Consider the following 27,692-nt stretch of genomic DNA (forward strand, 5'->3'; position numbering starts at 1 on the left):
GGGTCACATTAATATTTCTTCTGCCTCTCGGTCGGACACTTACGTTCCCATTTCCTACAGCCCGCAGTTTCCCATTCACTTTCAAGATATTACCTCTGCCCATATTGACTTGGTGATTGAAGGCTGGTGTGGTCGCCTTTAGAGCATAAGAACTAGATTAGGAACTATCATGGCTCTCTATTGCTCTGAGGAACAGCACCTAGCCCTAACGGTGTATTCAATCATGTAAAGCCTCTAGTTGGCACAGGTTTTAATTGATTGAAATGGTGCTGTAATCGAGCATTATTAATTAACACGGTGGAACCTTACAGTGCATGTGAGGCAACATGCTAGCACTTTACAAAGCACTACGCTTATGAGTAAATGCAACGGATTCTGAACCTTAAAAATCAGGTTTTTAAAATATTATCACTCATTTCACTCCTTGGGTCTAAAGCGCAAATATTATAAACCAAATTGGTTCCTTTAATATGGAGCTATTTAAATGCTGTTGATTGTATATAATTTGTTCTACCCATTTTCTTACTTCTTAAAGCTTTATTACGATTATAAATAAAATAAAAATATTATTTTTAGCCAATGTCCAAATATCAGAAGAGGATGTTGCATTCTTCCGTCTTGCAGAGATGTTCCCTCTAGAGCTAAATATACGTTCAATTGTCATAACTAACGTTTTCCAGATTCCTAAAGTTATACATGACCAGGACTCTGCTAATGTTAGTCATTAAAACTGTAGCAGTCTCAGTATTAAGAACACAACATAACTCCCCCATTCTCCATTAAGGGCGAATAGTGCAAATGATAAATGCAGGCCCAAACCAAGCAGGGCAAAGAGTGCTAATTTTTTGAATTAATATCTTTGCTATTTTATGAATATATTTGACATGTAGGGCTAAGAGGATCCTTGGATAATGAAATCACATCTCTGAACACGCCAACAGAGTCTAGAGACAGTTTTATACCGTGGGCAAGGCTGAGTCAGGAACTCTCACTGATCTCACAGGAATTAAGTGGTTTTTTTTTTAAAGATGTGAGTTGGTTCACACCTCTGTGCCATAAAGAACCGCAACAGCAATAACCCTCCTCGTAGAGACAGCGGGACAACATTTATCAGCTAGACTGATGTACCGCAGTAATGCTGAACATTACAGGCGAGTAAGGAGGGGGCAGGAGGGACTGGAAAAATCAGTAGGGGCCTTAAAGTAGTTCAGGTGAAATGCTTAGACCGCAGTCAGAGACAAAGCAGTCCAATCCTCCATCACAATACAAGTTATTTTTAATATGATTAATTTTGACAGAGTGATGTTGATTATTATAAATGAAAATGTCCCGAACCCAAAATTCCTTTCTGACTTTACAGGGAAGGCCTTCCACAGGAGCAGGCTAGAGCGCCTTCGGGGCTTCTCTGCGCACATTTTCTGAAGGGATGCAGCGAGTACAAGGAACACACTCGCCAGAGAGCCCTTCTCTCCTGCTCTGCTTTTCGCACTCAAGATTTATCAAGTTGAAAGTCCGACGGCGGAAGCCCGGAGCCGCTTTAGTTATGTGTTTGGTGCGTGCTGAATGTTTCCCCAATCCGCCTACATTTAACTCACTCTGACAGGGTGAAATTGGATAACACAGCGAGTTAAACACTAACGTGCTGGATGTCCTGGCTGCCTAAGCATCTGGGCTCCAACCCCCGGGGACAGAAGTGGCAGTGACCCCGATGACTGAGTCTTTCAGGCGCCTGTTTCCTCTCCGCTATACATTCGGGATCTCTTGATATCTCAGAAACACAACCCTACAAAGTGAATTCGCCAAGAACTCCGTATTGTTCAATAAAATACAAATGCATTTAAAACTCCAGCCTTGCATCTTAAAAGGCGGACCGAGTGTGAAAGGCTGAGGAAGGTGACGCTCCTTTTTTCCTGCCTGATGAAACTTGAGCATGCAGCCTCTTTCCCCGCCGCCCACTCCTTTATTAACAACAAAGCCTCGTTAAGTAAATGGTAGTTTGAAAGACCTGTGAAGTACTCGGGTGGGGCCGCAGTAAGACAGACTGCTGGTGAATTCACGGGCAGCCGCTGGGGCATAGTAACAGGCTGGATGTTTGTAGTTGGGGCGGCAGGAGGGCAGAGGACTCACCAGCTCCGGTGCGATCAAGGCAGATGCTCAGTGCGGCCCCTCCATTACGAACGCAGGCCCAGGATTCTCACTGCAGCCGTGGTGTAGCTTTGGCTCCATCAAGTGGTGCAACAGCAATGAAAATCAGTGACACTCGGTTTAAACCGAGTGCGCTGATTTTCATCCGGTAGGGTACTGTCGTTTAGATTCGGTTTAAACCGAATTCCGGACAGCCTAAGTACGATTGAGAGATACCACCACTGGAGGGGAGGGTGGGAGGGGGGGGGGGGGGTCTGGGAGGGTTGGGGTGGTCGCGGGTGGGGGGGCTTTCTCTTTTCTTTTGAGTTTAGTTTGGGCGAGGCGCTGACAGCGGAGGGGAGTGCGGGAGCTTTCTCGAGTGCTGGGCCCGGCCGCTGCCATGGCCTTTTCAGGGACATGCTACGGGGCGGACGAATAGCCCTGACATTGACTTTTTCCTTGCTATATCGGTCCTAATCTGGGCCTCAGACTGGATGTATGGCGGATTGTCTGCCACGGTTGTTGCACTGGCTGCTGGACTGGCTCCCTGGCCTCCCCCCTGAAAATGCGTCCCCCTGCGAGGGAAGGTATGCGGAATTGTCGCCTGTGTTCCTTTTTTTGTGTTTTCCTGTTAATAAAGACATCTTTTACAAAAAAATGTAGAAAAACGGTATCAAAAAACTAAATATAACAATTAATATATTTAAAAATGATCATTTACAAAACCCTTGAAATTCACTAAAAAACCATAGGTTTCAGGCATGTTATAGTTCGAAATTAGCATTTAAAAAACCTTAGAAATTCACTGAAAAAAACATAGGTTTTAGGGAAAGTTATAGTTAGTTGGACATTTCACTACAAAACCAGTGATATTCCGTTAGTTTAGCAAACTACAACTCGCGCCCCCGCAATGCACTGCTGATGACGTCACATTACATCACTCATGACATGGTCAGTGACATCACTGATGACATCACTGATGGTGAAGAGCTCTATATATATATATATATTTATTTTCTCTAAGGTTTCCTGGAGATTTGTTTCCATTGCAATCTGAATAGGCCTTGTGCCTATTAGCAGAGTGTCAGAAATTGTAATAAAAGTATGTAAAGACAAGTACCTCTTTTGCAGTTAAATGGTGTATTGATTTGATGAAATGCTTCTTTTTTTTTTTTGGTTTTTTTTTTTGCATGTCTTAGCGTAGCATTAGCTCATTGGGGAATGCGTTTTGTGTTTTTGTTCTGCAGTCTTGCTTTACTAATAGCAAATTTCCAACATTTGATCTATTTAGAACATTTGAGCATGCTGTCTTAGCTGCAGGGACTGATTTCCGCTCCGATCGACTGTGGGAAATGTATATAAATTGGGAAAACGAACAAGGAAACCTTAAAGAGGTTACAGTGCTATATGAGCGCATTCTCAATATTCCAACACAGCTTTACAGCCATCATTTCACAAGGTAAGACATCACAACTGCACAAGTTTGAGACATATAATGTTTACTTCAGGAATTCTCATTGTGGTGCTTGTCTATTTTTTGTATAATCACCTTTTGTAAATGAACACCAGGGTGTCTGCTGTTCTTTTGAATCTTGATGCTATCAAAACATTTATTTTATTTCTCAAGTCTGATGTGGTCACCATTGTGTTCCACTATTAGTTACCTCTAAAAAATTAATTTTTCACATTAGTTTAATATTCGTTTACTATTTTCAGTTCCAGCTTTAAGAGAATGTAATCTTTTGCCAGGTTTTATAGCACCATTTGTATCTTAAGGTTACGTTTGTATTTTTGTATTTTTTTTATTTATTTTTTATATATACAATTGAAAATCTCACATAATGCTCTAGTTTCTTCAGAAACTAAAACCTGCCAAACTTTCCCTGGTATCCATTTTCATTTGGAAGTGACTTTTTTTGATGATGGCAACCTTAGTAAGTGTGTGAAGTCGTAGAGTTAACTACTTTTCATAAAACATAAGAGGTAGAATTACTATTTAACTGTCCCCGTTTAAGACTAAATCTTAAATGTTAATTATTAGACTTTTGGTTAGCTGGATTACGACGATTGCAGTTCTTTACTGGATATTTGGGACATTGTGCAGATTGTTTTCAAAATTATAACCTTTTCCATTCACTCATTTTGTTGGTACTTTTGGTTGTGATATTGCTGTTTGTCTTTTTTTTTCTTATAACTTTAAATATTGAAATCAACAGTGTCATCTTGCTCATATTCTAACTATCGGAACATCATCACCTGGTGAACAGCTTTCACACTGCTCAGGAGATTAAAGGACGTATCCATTCCTTTAATCTTCTCTGCTCTTCCCACGACAGGCCATCCATTTGCATACTTTACCATTAGAATTACATGCCAGGCTTAAATTAGGTAATGAAGATGCAACAAACTATCAGAAGACCACCTTGAAGATGCTGAAATTCAAACAAGTTCTCATTGACTCATATCTTGGACTCCTTTGAGAAAACCGCCACTCTGCCATTGTTCCTCGGGGCTTTTCTCTAAGTCTAATTTTAAGGAGTAGATCCTCTCTTGCGATCTGGGAAAACCCTCATCTCAACGCTTTTTATTATCAAAGGAAATTTAAAGTCACAAATAGGAAATGGTTGCAGCATGACTTGGATTGCAACTTCCTGTTATGCAATCAGTAAAGTTATAGGAGTGCTTAGTAGCATTCTGGTAGAAATCAAATCAAATGGCTGGCCGGCCTGCATTGAGGCTTACATTTTTGTTTAGTGTATGTTTTTTTTAATTTAATTTTTTTAATTTTAAACTGATTAGGAGTTTGACAAGTTTCATAAATTATTTGATCCATAAACTTGTCCTACTAGATTTTCAAGATTGCTACTAGGCCAACATGTGGGTTGTTGCCGAACAGTATGTTCGAGGCATATGAGCTGTAGATCGCATACTTGTGCATAGATCGTCATCTGATGTTGGACTCAGATGTTTGCACTTTTTTATTGTAGAATTCTATGTAGTCACGAGTTAGGCGGCGACTCCTGTGATTAGTAGTGCGCATGTGCATCGACTCAATCTCCAGATTGTTTTTTTCCCGCCATCGGGTTCGGATGTGAATTGCTGCGCTCCTGGTCGGTGTCGTTTCGATTCCCCTTCGACGCGCAAAGATCTCACTGCTCAACGGTATTGTTTTAATCGAGATCTCTCGACGCGCATCTGCTTTCCAAAGAGATTCTCGAGTCTGGTCGTCGACGTGGGCTGTTAGGCCGATCAGCACCATCAACAACAGCATATGAAAAGGACTCCATTTAAAAAAATGCAAGTGTGGAGATAAATTCCCACACACAGATCTCCATGAGGTCTGCAACCTCTGTCTCTCACTAGAACACGAGAGTCGACACTGCCAGGCCTGTGATTCTTTCAGGTCCAAGAAGACCGTACGTGATCGCAGGGCTCGACGTCACGAAATGTCTAGATCAACAATCTCGGTGCCAGAAGACATCTTTGAGGCAGGCCCCGACGATCCGGAACCGGAGACAGAAGATGAACAAGCCAGCGTCTCCGAAGCCGACGAATCAGACTCAGAAGACCAGTCCATTACTCACTGTTTGTTGACCTGGAATACTGACGTTGATGCCCGGCCCCAAAAAACAAGGCTCCGGTAACACCTTCACCTTCGGGTCTGGGTCGACACCATGATAATGCTTCAGAAACCCCGCCTCCAGGCCCGGCTTCGAAGCCCACTAAGCCTTCAGGCAGCTCGGGATCAAGCTAGCCACATCAGGGCGCAGAAAAACCCTCTTCGGCACAGAAACATAAGCCCAAATTACCAGAAACTCTGGCACCGAAGCAAACTTCCAAAACTTTAGATCCGAAAAAACAGCCGAAATCTTCGGAGTCAAAAACGCCACCTAAGTAGGACACAAAACCTCCTCCTAAAGCTAAAAAAGATAGGGCAAAACACCACTCGGAGCCGAAGTCCTCGGCGCCGAAAGAAGACAGTGACCCCAAAGAACTTTTCCATCCAGATCCACCGGATCATAAGCAAGACACTGCATATTGACCCCATTACTGGGCAAGTCGCCTCCATACCACCTAAAAAGAGGAAATTGGACACCTCAAACACCTGAGACCCTCAAAGAAAGAAAAATCATCCACCTCGCCTATGCGGCCTTTTTTACCACCTCCACAGCTTCCAGCCATTATACTTTCTCCAGCACACTCTCAAATACCTCCTCTATCACTTGCAACACAAGATGACGATGAGGATTTAGAGGGTGGGGATGAGGACATAGACCCACCACTTCAGGATACAGATACTGACGATGACACCCACAGTATTCCACCTCATGACTCTTGGGAAGATTGTAATGTCCCAGATGTACCTTAGCCAGATTTATACCCCTCATGACCATCCCCACAGATGACAATGTAGGGTTTGCGCAACTAATAAATAGAGCTGCACAATACCATGGGGTTCAACTCCATTCAGACCCCCCCGGAAGGGGATTTTTTTATTCAAGACATTTTCACAGCCTCAAAAAACAAACCCTCTCCCTATGCTTAAAAGGATGATTAAACATGGCCCTTAGGTTTTTAAAGACCCTGTCAGAGCTAGGGTACTCAATCCTAGAATTGAGAAAAAAAATACACAGCAGCTCCAAGTGATCCAGTTTACATAAAAAGTAAACTTCCTCTGGACTCATTGGTAGTGGCGAATGCCCGTAAACGGGCAAATTCCCAAACCACAGGTCATGCTCCCCCGCCAGACAGAGTCTAGGCTACTAGACGCATCAGGTAGGAGTTTCGTCCCAGGCGGCAAACTTCTGGCGTATCGCCAACTCACAAGCCTTACTAGCAAGGTATGACAGGGCTCACTACGATGAGCTTGAAAAGCTCATGCAGCATCTCCCAGAACCATACAAGACCAACGCAAGCTATCTTATACCAGAGGGTAAATTAATCACAAACACTTCAATTAAATGTGCCCGAGATGCTGCAGACACAGCATCTCGCACAATCAATACAAGCGTATTACTGCGAAGATATGCGTGGCTATGCATATCTGGTTTCAAACAAGAGGTACAGTCTACCATCCTCTATAAACCCTTGGATCAGGAACACTTGTTTGGACCTACTGTGGACACATCTTTAGATGAAAAAGGACACAAACAGCCAAATCCATGGGGGCTCTACAAGCAACAACTAGTAGAGGCTCCTTTCGCTGCTCCTCTTTTAGAGGCGCCACCAAAACAACTGGCACATAAAACACCTCTTCAACATACAAAGCCCCATTCAAACTTCCCCTAGCAGAGGATATTTTAGAGGGACTTCTAACACCCTTAACTCCCCCACCACAAAACAGTGACTTCGCTCCACTCCCTCCAGAACACTCCACTCTGGTCGAGGAAGACTATCACATTTCCTACCTGTCTGGAATTCCATTACCACAGACAGGTGGGTAAGACAATTTATCCAGTATGGTTACTGCCTGTAACTTCTACTCCCCCCACATACCTCCCAGACAACGTCAAATGTCCACAGAACATCTAACGCTTCTCAAGCAGGAGGTTCTCTCTGTCTTCTAAAAACATGCAATAGAACCGGTTCCCTTACACCAGCAAGGTACATGGGTTTACTCCCTTTATTTCCTCATTCCAAAAAGGACGGCTCTCTCAGGCCAATATTAGACCTCAGACCGTTAAACCTGTACATACAATCCGATCACTTCCACATGGTCATGCTACAACAGGTCCTCCCACTGCTTCAACCAGGCGATTTCCTTGCCACTTTAGATCTCAAGGACGCCTACTTTCACGTCCCTATTCACCCTGCTCACAGGAAGTACCTACGGTTTGTAGTGGATGGACATTACCAATTCAGAGTCCTTCCATTCGGGGTCACAACAGCACCCAGAGTCTTCACAAAATGTCTTGCAGTGGTAGCAGCCCACTTAAGACAACACATTCATGTGTTTCCTTACCTAGATGACTGGCTCATAAAAGACAAGTCACGCAGCAATTGTGTACAACAAACACACAACACGATCCAGCTGCTGCACAACTTAGGTTTCACAATCAACATCACCAAGTCACATCTCTAACCGTCCCACACCCAACAGTATCTAGGTGCAATAGATAATTTCAAACTGCATACCCCAATCCAGCCAGGATATCCAGTATGCAAGCCCTCATAATAAAATTTCAACCGCAACACTCCCTACCAGCTTGAGTGTTCATGCAGTTAATAGGTATGATGGCCTCTTGCATCTTAATAGCTCCTTACGCAAGACTCCAAATGTGTAGAAAACGGTGGAACCAAGCTCAAGGTCATCTTACAGATCTGGTGTTGGTGGACAGCCACACATCGCTCTCTGCACTGGTGGAGCACAGAAAATGTTTCCAAAGGGCGGCCGTTCTTAGACCCGGTTCCACAAATAGTACTAGCAGCGGACGCACCACTCACCGGCTGGGGAGCTCATCTCTTAAACCACACCATTCAGGGTATGTGGACCCCTCAACAGAGACTCATCCACATCAATCAGCTGGAGTTACTGCCCATATTTCTCACCCTAAAGTCAATTCAGAAACCTCTCCTAAGCAAAACTGTCCTAGTCCGGACGGATAACATGACAGCAATGTACTATATACAAAAACAGGAGGGGACACACATTGCAGCTTTCACGCTTAGCACAGAGCATTTGCAGATGGGCTATTCCCCAAAACATATACCTTTTTATCAGAGCATCTACCTGGGATACACAATCAAATTGCGGATCTGCTCAGTCGTCAACAAGAGCAGAGTCACGAATGGGGACTTCATCTGCAAGTTCTTCATCCGTTTTTTTAAATGTGGGACCACCCAGACACATAGCTGTTTGCCACACATTTAAACACAAAATGCCAAAACTTTGCCTCCAGGTATCCACACTCATTGTCCAAAGGCAATGCGATATGTATGAACTGGTCAGGCAGATTTGCGTATGCTTTTCCCCCTCTCCCGCTCATTCTGTTAATGGTGCGCAAGCTCAAACAACAGTCTCACAATGATCCTGGTTGCTCCAACATGGGCACGACAACCATGGTTCACGACACTGCTGGAACTATCAGTAGATCCACACCAAAAGTTGCACCTTTCCCCAAGGCTTTTCACACAGAACCATTGAGAGATGGGGCATCCAGAACCAGCTCAACTGAACCTAGCGATCTGCCTCCTGAAGTCTTAGTTTGGTTACCTCAATCTCCCACCAGACTGTATGAACATCATTAAAGAAGCTAGACGTCCTACCACTAGAGCATGCTATGCAGCACTAGATGCTTCAACTCAAAATATTATCTGTTATCTCCTGCATCTGCAAAGATGTAATCTGGCATACACATCCATATGATTACATCTTGCAGCTATAGCAGCCTATTTACAAAATAGACAACACTTGTCATTATTTAGGGTACTTACCATCATACCATTCTTGGAAGACCTTAAAAGAACAATTCCTCCCAGAATTCCAGCCTCTCCAGTATGGAATCTAGACATTGTCCTTACTAGGCTCATGGGTCCCCCATTTGAACCTTTACATAAATGTGAGTTACAGTTCCTCACATGGAAAGTAGCTTTCCTTGTGGTAATCACATCTCTCAGAAGAGTAAGTGAACTCCAGGCATTAACCATACAAGAACCAGTTTTGCAAATACTTCACAACAAAGTGGTTCTTAGGACAAACCCTAAATTCTTACCTAAAGTAGTTTCAGCTTTCCATCTTAACCAGTCTGAGCTCCCAGTATTTTTCCCTTAAACAGACTCAGTAGCTGAACGGCCTCTTCATACGCTGGACATCAAAAGAGCTATTCTTTACTACATTGAAAGGACAAAAAGTTTCAGGAAAACTAAACAACTTTTCGTTGCGTTCTCACCACCACACAAGGGCAATCCTATATCAAAAGCTGGAATTGCCAGGCGGATCATTAAATGCATTCAAATATGCAACCAGAAGCAAAGCTTACGTTATCCATTCCGCCTAGAGCGCATTCCCCACGCAAAATAGGGGCATCCATGGCATTCTTAGGAAACATCCCCATGGATGACATTTGCAAAGCTGCAACATGGTCTACACCGCACACATTCACAAAACACCACTGTGTAGATGTGCAGGCAAAACTACAAGCTAGTGTGGGCCCGGGTGTATTAAGAACACTTTTTCAAACTACTGCAACACATACAGGTAGCCACTGGGTTACTGCTGTATAGTCTATGCAAAAGTATGCGATCTACAACTCATATGCCTCGAACGGAAAATGCTTCTTATCAGTATGCATCGGTTCTTGACATGTAGAGCTGTAGATCCGCATGCGCCCACCCTCCTCCCCGGACACCTATATGTGTTGCAGTACTATCATACTTAGATACATTACACATGGACAACTTTTCTAGTTATAAGTAACTCCATCATCACCCTTTATGGCGAAAACAATCTGGAGATGGAGTTGATGCCCATGCGCACTACTAACCAAAGGAGGAGTCGCCCATCTCGTGACTACAAAGACTTCTACATTAACAAAGTGCAAACATCTGAACCCAACACCAGATGGCGATCTATGCAAAAGTATGCAGAGCTACAGCTCTACATGCCAAGAACAGATGCATACTGGTAAGTAGCATTTTCCTTTCTGCTGCCTTTTCCAGGCAATATATAACATGATGCTGTTTTCAAGAAGTGAGCAGAGCCCTATGTGGTATGTTATGCACATTTCTAGCACATACTATCATCCAGTAGCGTATCCTGGTGTTTAGTAAATGTAGGTCTAGCTAAACCTAGGGCCTAGTGGCATTATTTGAAAAGCTATGCCTTCAAGTTCTTGTTGAATTTAAGAAGTGAGGGGCAGCAGGTCGTCCCACACTTCTGGAGCAATGTAGAAGGCTCACTTACTAGATGTGGTTTTCCGTATGTGTGGGATGTGTACTCGTAGGTGTCTGGTTGAGTTGAGAGGTCTGGAAGATTTGGGAAGCCAAATATGATTGGGGTATTCTCAGCCAGTCTTAGGTAGTTTTTTGACAGTGTAGGTTAGGAGTTTTAATTGTGCTAATTTATGTATAAGGTTGCTAGCGGGACTCTTTCAGGTTTGTTGTGATGCAAGTGCAGCGAGGGAGGATGAGAGTGAATCTGGCTGCCAAGTTCTGAATAGTCTGAGGCCTTCTGGTAAGTTTTTTCATGATCCTGGCAAAGAGGGTGTTCCCGTAGTCTGGCTTGCTTGTGACGAGGATGAGCATTACAGTTTGCTGGGTAGTGATTGGAAGCCATTTGAAAATCTTCAGGTTATGGAAGCATGAGGCAGTCTAGATTGCTGTCGATGACAAGGTGGAGTCCCATGGTGAAGTGCTCTTAAAGATTATTTCATTCTTGTTGGTGTTTAATTTCAGTTTGTCTTCATCCGGTGGGTGATTTCAGTAGTGCCTGTTATTGAACTTGATCTGGGTACTGGACTTTCTGCCTGTGAGGGAGAGAATGGGTTGCTTGCCTTAGGTGTAGGAGAGGATATTGTGCTTCCTTGCTCCCAAGGACATTCATGAACGGAGCCCCCCATTAGGAGTTCCTGGACTTGTCCCCAAGTCCACCCAACCGCCACCTCTGCAGCCTATTTCTAGGCCTCCCCTCCTTCAGTGTAGTGCACAAAGCTACCAACCGATCAGCACCTCTGCACCCGGATGCTCCAGGGCAGGTAAAGACTAACTGCTGGTAGTTCTTTGGGCCGTGGCCCCCTACCACCTTAAGTCCTAATGGGGACCACCGGAAACCTATTGCAATTAACTGTATGCAGTTTATGCCTTTTTTCCCACAGGAAAGTAATTCTGCGTAAAGACTCATTTAAGTGAACATTTTGCTTACCTGATAAAATCAATTACTTGATAACGAAATTCTTGGTGTTGAAAATTATATATATTTTTTTAATTGGTCTCTTATTCATTCTTAAGTGTATGTCTAAATTATTGCCTCTGTGAGTCACTACCCTCCGATAAGCCTAAACTGCTCGCTCACACTACCACAAAAGAGCAGTTAGGTGTATTTCTTGCGCCTCTGCAAACCTATAGGGGTCGCCTGGACTCTCTGCACAGTGTACCTGGTTTTGGTACACTATATAGAGCCAGCTTCCTACAATCGTTTTATAGTTGCGGAGCGTCAAAGCGTCTGTGGAAGGTTTCTTGTGGAATAAGATTAGTTACGTGTTTCCAAGCATCAGGGAAGGTTATAGAACAGGTGGAGGCGTTCAGAATGGGTGTGAGCATAGCGCTGAAGGGTTGCAGCCCTTTGGAGTAGGGCTGCTAAGGTTATGGACTTTATGGTGGCAGTTTCTTCTGGGGTGATGACCACGGGCCATGTGGTTAGCACCCATTCTTGGATAAGATCTGAAATCATTTAATGAGGTCTGTTTGGTTCGGTTGCAGGTTGAGTTGTTGTAAATGGCAGTGATTTTGTTGCTGAAGAATCAAAAGATTGTTGTGGAGGCCCTGCAAGTGTCTGAGCGAGTTGGAGGTGAACTCCTCCACCATGGTGATGATTTCTTTGCTTCTAGTGGTGCTCTGCTGGCTTTAATGCTGCCTGCCAGCGTGGCATGTTTGGTGCTCCAAATCAGTTGGTGGTAATTTCTCCGGGCCAAATTTGAATGTGCTTCTCTCTGCATTGTCACAGCTCATTGTCAATCTGTACATAAGTTGTTTGCAGTGGTGTTGAATCAGGCTTAGTTCGGCCATGTACCAATAGGCCTGCACTCTAGATATTGTTGTATTGCTTTGGTTGGTTGGTGGGGGGAGGTGGGAAGACAAGGAGTTGATACAATCGTTGAAAAAATACATTCTTGTTCAGGAGGTTGTTGCTGTTTTCGGATCAGTGGGTGTTGAGAGCTGTGTTCCAGTCCATGTCAGTGATTTGTTATATTTGTGGTCTGGTGGTGGTGCATAAGCATTGAAGAGGACGGGGGCTGCTGAACTTGATGAGGGTGTGGTCTGACATGGAGACCGGCAAGAGCTTGTCGGCTCTGCTGTTGTCTAAGGTGCTGAAAATAGGATCCAGGTGGGTAGGTCGCTTTTTTGGTTGTTTGATGCCCAGGTTCCCAAGGTCTTTAATTGCTTTCGAGTTGGGGTTGGTATGAACTTCCAGGTGGAAGTTTCTGTATCTCAGTAGGTTGTAATTGCTAGCATTGAGGGCGAGTGGGGCAACAAAGTTTGTAATGGCTGTGGTGATGTCCGGTGACTATATGGTTTCAAGCCCAGTTTCTGTGTGGAAATGTAGGGCCCGGGGTTTTGTTGTGCAGCAGGTCTCAGACCTCTGTAGCGTGTTGGGTTAGTGAGCGTGTGTTGAGCATGAATGAGTGCAGAGTGTTGTGTGGGTGTTTGTAGGACTGTGTGTAAAAGAGTTTGGTTGTTGGATGCTGTATGTGTGGGTGCAGTGAGTGGGTGTCGGTAAGTGCATGAGAACTTGCAGTAAGTGCAGGAGAACGATTCCTCGGTGTTGAGTGGTGCAGCAAGTAAGCAGCATGGTGAGCGGCGGACGGCGTTAAGGGTGCAGAGTTTCTCAGTGGGGTAACAGAGGGAGGGATGAAGCCAGGGTTCCTGGCCTGGATAGACACTGATGGGCATGCCTTTGGCGCACCAGCGGTGATTCTGCTGCTCATCTGCCCTGCAGCCGCTATTAGGTAGGTCCTGGAAGCGAAGAGGAGTGATGTCCCTTTCTGTGCAGATGGGTGATGAGTACAGTTCGGAAGAACAGGCAGAGGCTTTATTCCCATTAGAAACACTTCTGCCACCTTTGAAGAGGAACCAGGCCCTGCCTAGGAATCCTAACGCCGTATACCAGGGCAAAGAAGAATTTAAAGAACCAGGTTCTTTGAGGATACTCAAGCCAAGGGTGGAAAAGAAATTCAAGCCTTTAAGCCAGGACCCAATATACTTAGAATAACTCACTAGAAGACTCGCTTATTATGCCTGCAGCCACGAAGAGCATTAAAACATAATCAGACAGGTAGAGCAAAACGTTGGTGGCATTAGGCGACAAAGAGGTCAGCAACCATCCATGGGTATATTTTCAATTCAAATGCCCTTTTCAGCAAATTTGGTCACAAGCAATGGGACAAGATGGAAGATATTATTTAACTTCTACCTGAACAAAGTAAAAAGAAAGTAAAAGCTGTCTTTAAAGAGGGCACAACTGTTGCCTGAACATACCTGAAGTCCTCCTTGGATGCTGCATATATAGCCAGCAGACTGCTCTGCACTGGCACCACACTAAGACTGCAAACGTTTGAGTCTCAAGCTTCAGGGTAGAGTCCAGGCATAAGTAATCAACATGACAATCACAGAAGAAAGTTTTTTTTTATCACAGTGGATGAATCCTTACAACTCCTGAAAAAGGATAACACCGCTAATATAATGGGAGCACCCCAAACCAGATGCTTATTTGGAAGGTACACAAACTACCCATGCAGCAATGGTGGAGGACTGAGTTCCAACCAATACAGCTACAAAGTCAGACCAATCGGAACGGCCGCTCAAGAAGTCGGCCCACAGTTACAACATGCTGTGCAAGGGAGACCCCTTTCAGGCCAGAGAACCAGGCAAGATCCAGTCTGCAAAATATCTGGCTTCTCAAGTAAATAGCTCTCAAAAAGGATGCCCCCAAAGTCAATAGGCCAAAGGCTAGGAATATATTCCTCGAAGAATGGAGGTAAATTACCTCGAACAAATTGGTTTTAAACCTTAGAAAACATGGATATTGCTTCGAATCCGAGAAAATACCTTCAAACATTTAGCCAAAATAGTCTGCGAAGCAGAACTAAAACAATTTAAACAATAAGTACAGGATCTCCTGAAGAACGGAGAAGTAGAGAAGATAGTAAGAGTAACAAAATTGAGGAGTTTACTTACACTTCACCAAACAAGACTTGACCTTCAGACCGATATTGAACTTATTTTTCTGAAACAAATCATTCAACATACAGAAATTCCCTCCCTCCCCAGGAAGTCATCCCACTGTTGCAGAGGGGAGACTATATGGCGACCATTATCTCAACACCTCAATCTACGTCCCAATATACAGCAACTGTTTAGAATTAAGCCCACACTGAGAGTATTCACAAAATGTCTCAGTGGTGGCTGCACACCTGCAAAAATAGAATGTGTACCTCGATCACTGGCTGGCAAAGGCAAGCTTGTTTAAACCATGCCACAGTAGCCTATACGGGTAAAGAAATCCATGTGCACGCCACGTTTCAGTGAACTTGGAAATATTGTCCCTCCCACCCAATGAATTAAGACAGTCTTGGGAGCAGAGCTAGATTCTGCCTTTTCCTCACAGCAGTCTTAGCATGTTCTACAGTTTTTAACATGCACGTGGACTGAGAAATGGAAGTACATCACTTCCATGATACATTTTAACTGAAAACTTAAATTCCACTACAGTGAGCACCTGCATCACCTAAGCGTAGATAACCCCTATTTGTTTTCACTAGTTAAAGGTTTAGGGTAATTTATCTGCAGCCCTTTGCCCACCCCAGTTGTTAGGAAATCTTGATGGCGAATCAAATGTTTCCTATCCTCTTGATTTTCATAAGCATTCGTTTGAATGAGAAGTAACCATTGATAAGACGCCTATGTCCTTGTGTAGCTACCATGATGTGTCTCCTCGCAGCTGTCTACCACCCACACGATGTTCCTGAAAATAACTGCATACATCTAGGTCTAACTGTACAAGTTAATTAGTGGATTTAGGTGGGAATGAAGTGTGTATTCCCTATTTCGTTTCTAGAAAATATGTTCAACAACTCTTTCTGATTGATTTGCTATAGATTCCATGGGTGGAAAGTTCCCTAAACTTGAATCCTTTTCTTTGATTGCTCTGGATTAGAACAAGGCCAGAGCCTACCCAATTGGAAAGAGATGTACAGATGGATCAAGTTCGCCTTGAACAGTCGTCAGTCTCGGACAATGAGATTTGTTATGAAGATTTTAAGCATGGTGGTTTTGCACATAACCTTATTTCCCTTTGTAGGTTATTGATGGGACTCGGCCAGGAGTGGTTCAAAAGTCAATGTTCTCAGTAGGCCGGGGTCTGAAAGAAGTTGTGCTGGTACAGAAAGCTACAGACCTGGACATTACAAAACATGAAGAAAAAAAGGCTATTCAATCAACCATTTGCAAACAGTGACCATCACCATGGATGTGTCCCTCAAATGGTGGGGTACACACAAAGGAAAACTAAAGATCGGGGGTCAGTTGGCACCCCAAGTGACAGTAAAACATATAAATGTGCTTGGGTGGAAGACAGTCTTCCTAGCACTGAAGGCTTTCCACTAGGAGATCTCAGGGAAAGTAGTACAGATCCAGGGAATACAAAATCAGTTGTCCTACCTAATCTGGCACAGAATATCTGGAGAATTGCAATCCAAGGAAGATAGTTTTAGTAGCCATACACCTGCCAGTACAAAAGAACATAGAAGCAAATATATTGAACTGGCAAAAAGGAATCTAATATGAGGGTGAATTAGACCAAGGGGCCATAGACACAATCTTTCACGTTTGATAAGTTCACAACTTACACATGTGCAAAATTCCAAAGCTTTGCTGACTCTAACCCAAATCACAGGGGAATGCACTGTCAAAGTTGGTAAGGGATTCCAGTGCTGATAATGAAAAGCAAGCAGACAAGCATGACTCTGATCCTAGTAGTCCCACAGTGGGCCTGCTAACCATGGTACTCAAACCTGATCGAATTGACAGCCAGAAAAAAGATAAAAATACCAGTGTTTGAAAACCTGTTACCCCTACAAAAAAGGAAGTGTGCTATCTGGATCCAGCCAGCCTAAACCTGCCAACCTGGCTCCTGAAGAGTAGAGTTTCACCTCTTTGGGCTAGGGGGGAAGGCAAGACAGCCTATTGCCTACAAATGCTATACACCTAAATGGACCAGAATTATACACTGTTACATGTCAGAAACTGGGCTTTTGTTACAGATGTCCCTCCACTTTTTGCACCGTTTTTAGCTAGTAGATGCTGATTTTCGGCTGACAGAGCACTTAAGCCTGCTAACCACACCTCATTGTTCCTTCCTTAAAAAAATGTCTGGTTGTCCTACATTTGGCCAAGGACTTTAGCACCCTTGTAAATGGTACCCCAGGTACGTAGGACAACGGTACTAAATAGGGTCTCTAAGGGTGCAGCATATCTTCTGCCACCCTGTGGGACTTGCACAGAAATGCCACACAGACTGCCATTGCAGGCTGCATGACATGGTGCAAACCATGAGTGAAAACATGATGTGGCACACGCCTGTGTTCCATGCCAAAGTCACTGCATTCAATATGAGTAAGTCACCCCTACAGCAGGTCTTTAAGCCCTGAGACAGGGTGCATTATATTTTGTGAGGGTATATGCACATGAGCAGATATGTCCCTGTGACATCTAGTTCTATTACTAGATAGTACAAGTGAGCAGGTAAGCCATCTTAAGGTACTGGGCACTGGCCAAAACAAGCTTTAGAGCTACGTATTGGCTTCACTGAAACCCATGGTGTTTAGTATCATATTAATAAACCCACACTGAATCCAGAAATGGATTTATTAATACATGCATCCAGAGGGTACCTTCGAGGTACCCCCTGAACCCTTCTAGTCTTCTAGTGTGCTGGCTGACTGGTCCTGTCCAGCCTGCCCAAATAGATGAGTATCTGATAACCTAGAAAGTGAGAGCCCCGCTCTGAGGTCCGAAACAATGCCTGCTCTGCCAGCAGGTGTTTACACCTTCACCAGCAAGATGGCTAATAAAATTGCATGTCAAGTCGGGGAGCTTCAAAGAGGCCGCCTACTTAGATATGTGAGCCTGGCTAACCCTAGACCTGGGAGATGCCACCACCTGCCCTGAGGCCCATTTGGCACCAGAACAGGCGGGGAATTGAATAGTCTGGTGGCAATGTGCACATCTAGGATGGGCAGCCTGAAGTGACTACGAAAATTAGGATTCCACCATCTTGTGTTTGGTGGAATAAGGAACTTTGGAACAGGGTGATGCCCACTCCCCACAGGAAGTGGTCATCTAGGGGTGTAGTTACCCCAAAGGTATATAGCCCATTGGCTACTACCCTTCATTCCGCTTAAGCCCTTAAATTTAGTATTCAGGTGGCCCCCGACACCAGCCAATCCGATTCGACTACTAGAAACCAAGGAAGAAAGAGGGATGGAAGAGAGCGAGAATTAAAGACCTGCACCAAAGATTGGTGCAAAACTCTGCCAGGCTGCTTGTACTTCTACCATCGCTGGGGCAAACTTCATGAAGAGCTGAACACCCTCCCCAAAGCCCATAGGTGACTACGCAGCACCTCAACCTGGAAAGAACTCCCTTGGAGTAGAGGAGCTGCTCCCCTGCATCTGCAGGCACCGCAAAGCATCTGCTGGTCCACCGTGTTGCCAGCAATTGGTAACCCAAGGAGCAGCATGACAGGAGAACGTCTTCGTGCTCCGGGAGGTTAGATTCATCTTAACGAGTTTCCAGAAGCCAGGTCTTCCAGGAGCCGCCCAGCACCGATACCCTGGATACCGGAGCAGTTAGAGCAATCAAGGCTTGTTCATGGTCCAGTCTGTACTCCAAAAGTACAAAGTAAGACCGACTGCCGAGGGACGTCCGGATACACCAGGCCAGCACCAAGAGTGGCCATGCTGCCCTGTTTCCTCTCTTCACCAGGTCACGAGAACTTGGAGTAAGTCTTTGACTGACCATGACCAGATGCTTCAAAGCACCCCGGCACCGCTGCCCCCACAACTTAAGTCCGAGGGAGGGGACGGTGCCAATGTGGTCCTGACACCCTCTAAAACTGAGATCAAACTTGGGTTTGGCCAGACTGGCCTCTAGTCGCTGCCTGCATCCTCTTTCTGCAGGAACCAAGAACTGCAGGAATCTACAATGATGTGACCCTGCTGTAAAAAGCCCTAATGCGCACAAGCTTCCCAGCCTGAGTTCGAGTGGACCGACTGTGTCCCTGTGTGCCCACAACCCTCAAGACTTTAGCTCCCTTGGGGGTTCTACTGGATTGGCAACCCAGCCCCCGCTTGCAGCCTCTTCTGACAGTTACCATTTCCCCATTGACTTAAATGTGGCACCCAACGCCGAAAGTCACCTCCTGCACCCAAACACCCCAGAACCGACCAAGGTGACCTGTTGATGCCGCCTTGGACCTTGCCCCATACTTAACCTTTTAATCGAAAAGAACAGTCCTGTAAGTCGTTGCCAAGTGACCGAATGCAGTATGTTTTCCCCCCATAGGTTAACATTATAGCTTTAAAGACCAATACAAGTGCATTTTCTAATTCTTGAAAAATCACTACCTTAAAAAGCACTTACCCAATTACGATGATCTTAGTGTCTAAATTAAAATGAAAATCTGTGGTATCTTTATGACTTTTTGTCTGATTCCTTTGAGTGTGTCTCTCACTTACTATGTGAGAAAGTGCCCTCTTTCTGCATGGTAGCCCCCACTTTTTTGCTGAACTGCTGAGGTGCTTTGACTGAGTGTGCCCTGGGCACCTGCCAATCAGAATATGTTCTTTCCCTAAACCTGCATTAAAAACAAAACCCATTGGCTTCTCTGGCCACGGATCAGCTCCTGGTATAAGGTACCACAGGTACCCATGGCACTGTTACCAGGGAAGACCTCTAATGGGCGCAGCATTTATTGTGCCACCCTTAGAGGCCCTGTACCATTACACTCGCACACTGCCTTTACAGGCTGCATGTCTTGGTGCAGAACAAAGTGAAGAGTCAACATTGCATTCATCCCTGTGTGCCATGCCTAGTACCCACTGCCCTGGCATAGATCAGTCACCCCTCTAGCTGGGACCCCTTTACAAGTGGTAATGGTACAGGTGCATGAGCCTTGTACACCTACAGTTCGAGTCTATTCTTAGACATTGAAAGTGCAGTGCTGCTATTAAAAGTATATGGTGCTTGGAGTTAGTCATTACGAACGCCACAGCACCATAATGGCTGCACTCAGAACCGAGAAGTTTGGTATCAAACGTCTCATCACATTAAACCCTACCTGATGCCAGTGTGGGATTTCATGAAAAATGCACACAGAGAAATGCCCCCTGAAATACGACCTACCACTAGTATCCAGGCTGAGTGGCTGCTTTCAGCTGCCACCACCAGACATATTTCTGGACCCCTGGGTCGAGAGCCTGCTGCTCTCAGGGCCTGAAACAATGCACATTCTGGGACGTGGTGCCAAGCCTCCTTCCCCCAGGATGGGCAGGGTCCACGAAGGGGAAGTTTCATAGGTGAGTCGCCTTTGTGACCTCCCCAGGCTACTTGCTGCTGCAAGCAACTGGTCTCCACTGGTTCTGACCCCCACTTTGGGCGGGAGAACAGTCAGGAAAAACAAGTGAGGAAGAGAGGTGTGCCTACCTCTGCCAACTCCACCCCTCAGTTGGGGGAGGCAAGGTAAAGCACAACTCTGTCCCCGCCATCTTGCAGATGGGGAGACCCAGCCAACTAGGGAAATGCTTATGCCCCCCTCCACAGGAGGGTGGCATAATCGGGGGTACACCCACCCCAGGGAAGGGATCCATTGGTCCCAACCTTTTACCTACCTGTAACGCCCCTAAATCTAGTATTTAGGGGCACCACTGAAACTTGCTTCCACAGACAAACTACAAGAAGAAAAGGACTGAACAGCCGTGCTGGAAGCTTAAGAGGAGGACACCCACTGACTTGGCCCCAGCCCTACCGGCCTGTCCCCACCTCGAGCCTGCTCCTACGTAATCCCGGTATGTTCTGCAACCAGCAACCTCGAGAAACCCAGAGGACCTGCCTGCCTTTAATCACAAAGACTGTCTCTTGTGAACTCTGGATTTGTTCAACAGACTCGAGCTCAGAAAGGATCTGTGAGCTTGCACCACTTTGCACCCGACTCCCATGGCCCGAGTTTGAGTGGCCCAAAACCAAGAGGAGGTCTCCCCGGCGATCCTGACCTTAGATCCGGCGACCACTGACCTGCCTCCAGCCGACGCCTGCAAACTCAAACCAGAAGGTCCCCCCAACCCCCCCCCCCCCCCCCCCCCAACCGCGACCAAGAGCTGGTAAGAAGATCCGACCCTAAAAGGCACCGCTGTAACCGACGACCTTGGGTGGCACAACCAACGGTGCCTACCCAACCCCCAACATCCCAACTTACCTCTCCTAGTGGTGGTCGCACCCAGAAGACCTTTGTCCCTGAGTCAGCAGTGCTTTTGCAAACCGGAGACTCCCCATTGAAAGCTACAGGGTTTTGTGTGCCAAAACAGCAGTCTGCACCCAGCCGCCCCAGTGCCGCTGAGGGTGCATGGCCTAAACCCCATTTTGCCCTGCGCTTAAGTCCAGGAGCTTTGCTCCCACGACCCAGTGGCCTGCTCATCAGCAGCCGCCAACCGGAGGCCCCCTATCCCTCATTGGATAACATTGGGCCTCAGCACTCTGCACCCAGCCGCCCAAGTGCCGCTGAGGGTGTAACAGTAGTGCATCCTTGACCCTGGGGGACCCCTGAGTTTAACCCCAGAATAACAACTCCCATAACAAAGTACTTTTTTTTTTAACCGTTAACACTATGTTCGAGGCATATGAGCTGCAGATTACACACTTGTGCATAGATCGCCATCTGGCCCGGATGTTTGCAGTTGTTTTTCCTCTTGGAAAGTCTTTGGAAGTCACGAGGTCAGTGACTCCTCCTTTGGATCGTATTGCGCATGGGCTTCGGCTCCATCCTCAGATTGTTTTTTTTTCTGCCATCGGGCTCGGATGTGATCTTCGCGCTCCGATTCCGAACAGCTTCTAGTTAGACGATTGGCGCGCAAACCTCACCCCAACTCGCGGTATTGTTTTCGATCGCGATCTCCCCACTCGACGTGGCTTTCATCAGCAAGAACCTTCGATTCCGGTCGTCGACAACAGCTTTCGGGCCTACCCAAGCTCCGGTCCTGGCTAATGGAAAGGACACCCTTCAAGAAGTGCCCTCGATGTGGGTCCAAATTCCCCCACACCGATCTCCACGAAGTATTTAATCTCTGCCTCTCCCCTGAACACGAGGCTCGAGATTGTCCGGCGTGCAAGCCCTTCCGGTCCAAGAAAACCATTCGAGACCGAAGGGCCAGAAGAACCATGGCACATGGGGAAGGCGGCGACGCTCCAGAAGAACACCACACCGACGAGGGACTCGTCAGCGCCTCCGAAGCCGACGATTCAGATGTGGAGGACATCACTCCGGCACAGAGGGTCGTGAGTACTAATCACGCCCCCTCCCATCCTCACCAGGCCTAAGCAAGACCAAAGACACTGCTTCCCACACCGCACCTTCGGGCCCGGTAAAGAAGCCGATTAAGCCTTCCGGCGGCTCGGGCTCGAGCCAGCCCACCGTCGGTGCCGATAAACACTCTTCCACACCGAAAAAGAAAATGGCCTCCGCTTCGACACAGAGCCCCGCACCGAAACACACCAGCGTGGATAAAGCCAAAAAACCAACAGCCCCGACGTTTTCGGCGCTGACGGACCAACCAGCCTCACCAGAACTCTTTACACTGGATCCATTACAAAAAACACTAACCAAGGATCCTAAAACCGGACATTTGATGCTCTCTATCAAAAAGAGACCGCTGGAAAAACCTGCTCCGCCTCCACCTCCAAAGAGGAAGGACTCTGCTACCTCTCCTTTCAGAGTACCTTCCCCACCTCCACCGCCCCCTCCACCTTCCCCTCCTCCACAGTCTCCGCCCCCACCTCATCATTCCCCAACACCCTCTCCGGATGATGATGATCAGGGGGACCCATATGATGACATAGGAGACGTGCCACAAGATTTACCTACAGGGGACCCCACTCCCACAGGCTCTCCAGACCCATGGGACGATTACAATATCCCTGACATCCCTAACGTCCCACAGGATGATCTCTACCTTTCCAGACCTTCCCCACCAGAAGACTCACTGGGGTTCAACCATCTATTACAAAGGGCGGCACACTATCACGGGGTAGATCTCCATACCGACCACGTGGAGGAGGATTTCCTCCTCGATACGTTTGACACCACACATAGGACTACCTCCATATTTCCTATGCTCAAGGGAGTTCTAAAACATGCGCCAGAGGTCTTTAAAGACCCAGTCAGAGCCAGGGTCATTAACCCGCGCATTGAAAAGAAATATAAATATGCCCCTACAGATCCTTCCTACACCAGAGGGCCAGCACCACTAGATTCTCTGGTAGTGTCCAGAGCACGTAAAAGGGCCAACTCCCAAGCATCAGGCGAAGCACCACCACCTGACAAAGAGTCTAAACTCTTGGACGCATCAGGCAAGCGTACTGCATCCCAAGCTGCCAACATATGGCGTATCGCTAATACACAAGCGCTATTAGCCAGATATGACAGAGCCCATTATGACGAATTAGAAGCCATAATGCAACATCTCCCTGATAAATACAAACCTAAGGCCAACGAGCTAATTCAGGAGGGCAACACCATTACTTATACCTCCATACGTTGTGCCCTAGATGCAGCAGACACAGCCTCCAGGGCCATCAATACTAGTATCCTCCTCCGTCGCCATGCCTGGCTAAGGATCTCGGGCTTTAAACCGGAGGTACAGGCCTCCATCCTCAACCATCCCCAACCATCCCTTTGACCAGGAACATCTGTTTGGCCCAAAAGTGCATGAGGCCCTAGAAAAGATGAAAAAGGACACAGACCGGGCAAAATCCATGGGAGCTTTACAATCACACCCTCCCAGGCGCTCCTTTCGCCGCTCTTCCTTTCGGAGCACACTCCTCCGACACCGCTTCCACTTCATATAAGGCCCCCTACTCAGTCCACCTTTACAAGGGGCTACCAAAGAGGCGGCTACAGGGGCAACAATAACAAAGGCAGAGGCAAGACAAACACCGCCCGCTCTGCCACTGCACCCGCTTAATGACTTCCCTCCACTCCCCCCAGACCATCCCACTCCGGTCGGGGGCAGACCCCAACATTTCCTTCCTGTCTGGGCTACCATCACCTCAGACAAATGGGTAACACAAATAATTCGGTCAGGCTACTGCCTAGAACTAATATCTACCCCCCCCAAACATTCCACCCAGACATTCCACCCAGACAACGCCCAATGTCACAAGAACATCTAACACTACTAAAGTAGGAGGTAATCTTCTTCCTAAAGAAAAGGGCAATAGAACACGTTCTTTCCAACCAACGAAATATGGGGGTCTACTCCCTTTATTTTCTCATACCAAAAAGGGACGAGACTCTGTGGCCAATCCTAGACCTCAGGCCCCTGAACAGATACATACACTCAGACCATTTTCACATGGTAATGCTTCAGCAGGTACTTCCACTGCTTTCCCAAAACGACTTCCTGACCACTTTAGACCTAAAAGACGCTTATTTCCACATTCCAGTGCACAACGCTCACAGGAAGTTCTTCAGATTTGTAGTGGACAGCCAACACTACCAATTCAAAGTACTCCCGTTCGGAGTCACAACAGCACCACGAGTGTTCACCAAGTGCCTAGCAGTAGTGGCAGCACACCTCAGGAGACAACACATCCATGGCTTCCCATACCTAGACGACTGGCTAATAAAAGCCAGTTCATACAGCCAGTGTGTACAAAACACACATGCCACTATCCAGCTACTTCACCAACTGGGCTTCACAGTAAACCACGCAAAGTCCCATCTACAACCATCCCGCATAAAACAATACCTCTTTGCCACCATAGACACCTCAAAAGCGCTAGCCTACCCCAATCCTGCCAGGATTACAAGCATTCAGGCTATACGCGAAAAATTCATGGCACAACACTCCCTTCCAGCTCTAGTGTTTATTCAACTAATAGGGATGATGGCCTCTTGCATCTTCATAGTACCTCACGCAAGACTCCCGATGCGTCCTCTCCAAGAGTGCTTAGCGTGCCAATGGAACCAGGCCGTAGGTCAATTAACAGATCTGGTGTTGGTAGACGGTCGCACCCATCGCTCTCTGCAGTGGTGGACCACCACAAACCTTTCCAAAGGTCGACCGTTCCTGGACCCGGTTCCCCAAATAGTACTAACAGACGCATCGCTCTCCGACTGGGGAGCTCATCTATTACATCTCACCGTGCAGGGCACATGGACACCTCAACAAAAGTTACTCCATATCAACCATCTGGAGTTACTAGCGATCTTCTTAGCCCTAAAATCTTTTCAAACACAGATTTCAGGCAAGGCAGTCCTAATCCGCACAGACAACATGACAGCCATGTACTATATTCAAAAAGAAGGCGGCACACACTCTCCACAGCTCTCTCAGCTAGCACAGAGCATATGGAGTTGGGCCATACCCCAGGAAATCTTTCTCCTAGCTCAGCATGTCCCAGGAGTCCAAAACACTATGGCAGATCTGCTCAGCAGACAAACACAACAAATCCACGAGTGGAAACTCCACCCACAAGTACTACACCCGTACTTTCAGATGTGGGGGCATCCTCAGATAGACCTCTTCGCCACCCACTCAAACACCGGATTGTCCAAAGGAAATGCGGTATGGATGAACTGGTCAGGCAGATTTGCGTACGCTTTTCCGCCTCTCCCACTCATTCCACTTGTGGTGCGCAAACTACAGCAACACTCTCACACTAATCCTAGTAGCTCCAACTTGGACCAGACAACCGTGGTACACCACACTGCTGGAACTATCTGTAGTACTGCACCAAAAATTACGCCTCTCTCCACACCTCTTAACCCAGAACCATGGAGAGATCAAACACCCGGACCCAGCTCAGCCCAACCTTGTGATCTGGCTCCTGAAATCCTAGAATTTGGTTATCTAAATCTTCCCCCTGACTGTATGAACGTCATCAAGGAAGCTAGGCAACCCACCACTAGAGCGTGCTACGCCGCCAAGTGGAAACATTTTGTTGTCTATTGTCACAACAACACCATCAATCCCCTAGACGTCTCCATTCAACACATCATAGGCTACTTACTCCACCTACAAAGGTGTAATCTAGCCTATACGTCCATTCGCCTGCTTCAGGGATTCTGCACAAATCCAGAACTATGCACAGGAAATGGGACCTTGGTGTTTAGGGACTGAGTCTTTCCACCACCTTAGTAACACAAACCCAGGACCGACTAGCTATGTGAGAAAGTGCCCTCTTACTTGCATGGTATGCCCCCACCTTTTGCTGAATTGATGATGTGCTTTGACTGAGTGTGCCCTGGGCTCCTGCCAATCAGGTGCCCAGGGCCTGTGTTCCTTCCCTAAAACTGCATTGAAGCCTAAACCCAATTGGCATCTCTGGCCACAGGTCAGACCCTGGTAAATGGTACCACAGGTACCCAGGGCACTGTGACTAGAGAAGGCCCATGAGGGCTGCAGCACTTAGAGGCCCTGTCCCCTGACACACTGCCTTTGCTGGCTGCGTGTCTTGGTGCAGAACAAAGCGACGAGTCGACATGGCACACATCCCTGCGTGCCATGCCCACAAACCACTGCCCTGGCATACACCAGTCACCCCTCTAGCTGGGTGCCCTATGCTGTGGTGAGGGTACAGGTGCATGAGCCCTGTGCCCCTACAGAGCCCAGGTCCATTCCTGGGCACTGTAAGTGCAGTGCTGCCGTTGAGAGTATATGGTGCTGGGAATTTCATTACAAACTCCACAGCACCATATTGGCTACACTGAAGACTGGGAAGTTTGGTATCAAACTTCTTAGCACATTAATGCCAGTGTAGGATTTAATATAAAATGCACGACAGAGGGCATCTTAAAGATGTCCCCTGAAACTCGACCAACCTCCAGTGACCTGACTGAGTGGCTGCCTAGGCTGCCACCACCAGAAATGTTTCTCTTTCCCCTGGGTCGAGAGTGTGCTGCTCACGGGGGCCTGAAACAATGCACATCCTGGGACGAGGTGCCAAGCCTCCTCCCCTAGGATGGGCAGGGTTCACGAAGGAGAAGCTTCAAAGGCAGGCCGCCTTTCTGAGCCTCTCCAGACCAGTTGCTGCTTTCAGTAACTGGTCCCTACTTGTTCTACCCCCCACTTTGGGCGAGAGAACCGGCGGGAAAAACAAGAGGAAGAGAGGTGTGCCCACCTCTGCCAACTCCATCCCTAAGGTGGGGGTGGTGAGGTGAAGCACAGCCTCGAGTCCCCGCCATCTTGAGGATGGGGGGACTCAGCCAACCAGGGACAGGCTCCTGCCCCCCTCCCACTGTAGAGTGGCAGAATAGGGGGTGTACCCACCCCAGGGAAGGGCCCCATTGGTACCTGCCCTTTACCTACCTGTAACGCCCCTAAATTTAGTTTTTAGGGGCACCCAGAACCTTTCTTCCTCAGATCCAGCAACCACAAGAAAAAGATAAGATGGACGAGAAGCCGTGCAGAGCTAACAAGAGGACGACGCCAACTGACTTCACCCCAGCCCTACAGACTTGCCTCCCCTCGAACCTGCTCCTGCAAAACCCCAGCGTGTCCAGCGGATAGCAACCTCAAAAACCCCAGAGGACCTGCCTTTACTTTCCAAACTGTTTCTCCTGTGAACAACCGGACGGGTTT

At 46.8% G+C, this 27,692-nt stretch overlaps 1 protein-coding gene across 2 annotated transcripts in view; it reads left to right on the plus strand.

Moving 5' to 3' along the window:
• The window catches only part of PRPF39 (pre-mRNA processing factor 39), a 487,671-nt gene that overhangs the window by 196,295 nt on the left and 263,684 nt on the right, over positions 1-27,692 (plus strand). For both annotated transcript variants that reach the window (XM_085627039.1, XM_085627040.1), the window contains one exon: positions 3,416-3,583. In XM_085627039.1, the coding sequence (XP_085483165.1) occupies positions 3,416-3,583 (168 nt within the window). The remainder of the gene's footprint in view (positions 1-3,415; positions 3,584-27,692) is intronic.

This window comes from Triturus cristatus, chromosome 9, assembly GCF_964204655.1.
Source record: "Triturus cristatus chromosome 9, aTriCri1.1, whole genome shotgun sequence".
In the NCBI taxonomy this organism is placed as follows: Eukaryota; Metazoa; Chordata; class Amphibia; order Caudata; family Salamandridae; genus Triturus; species Triturus cristatus.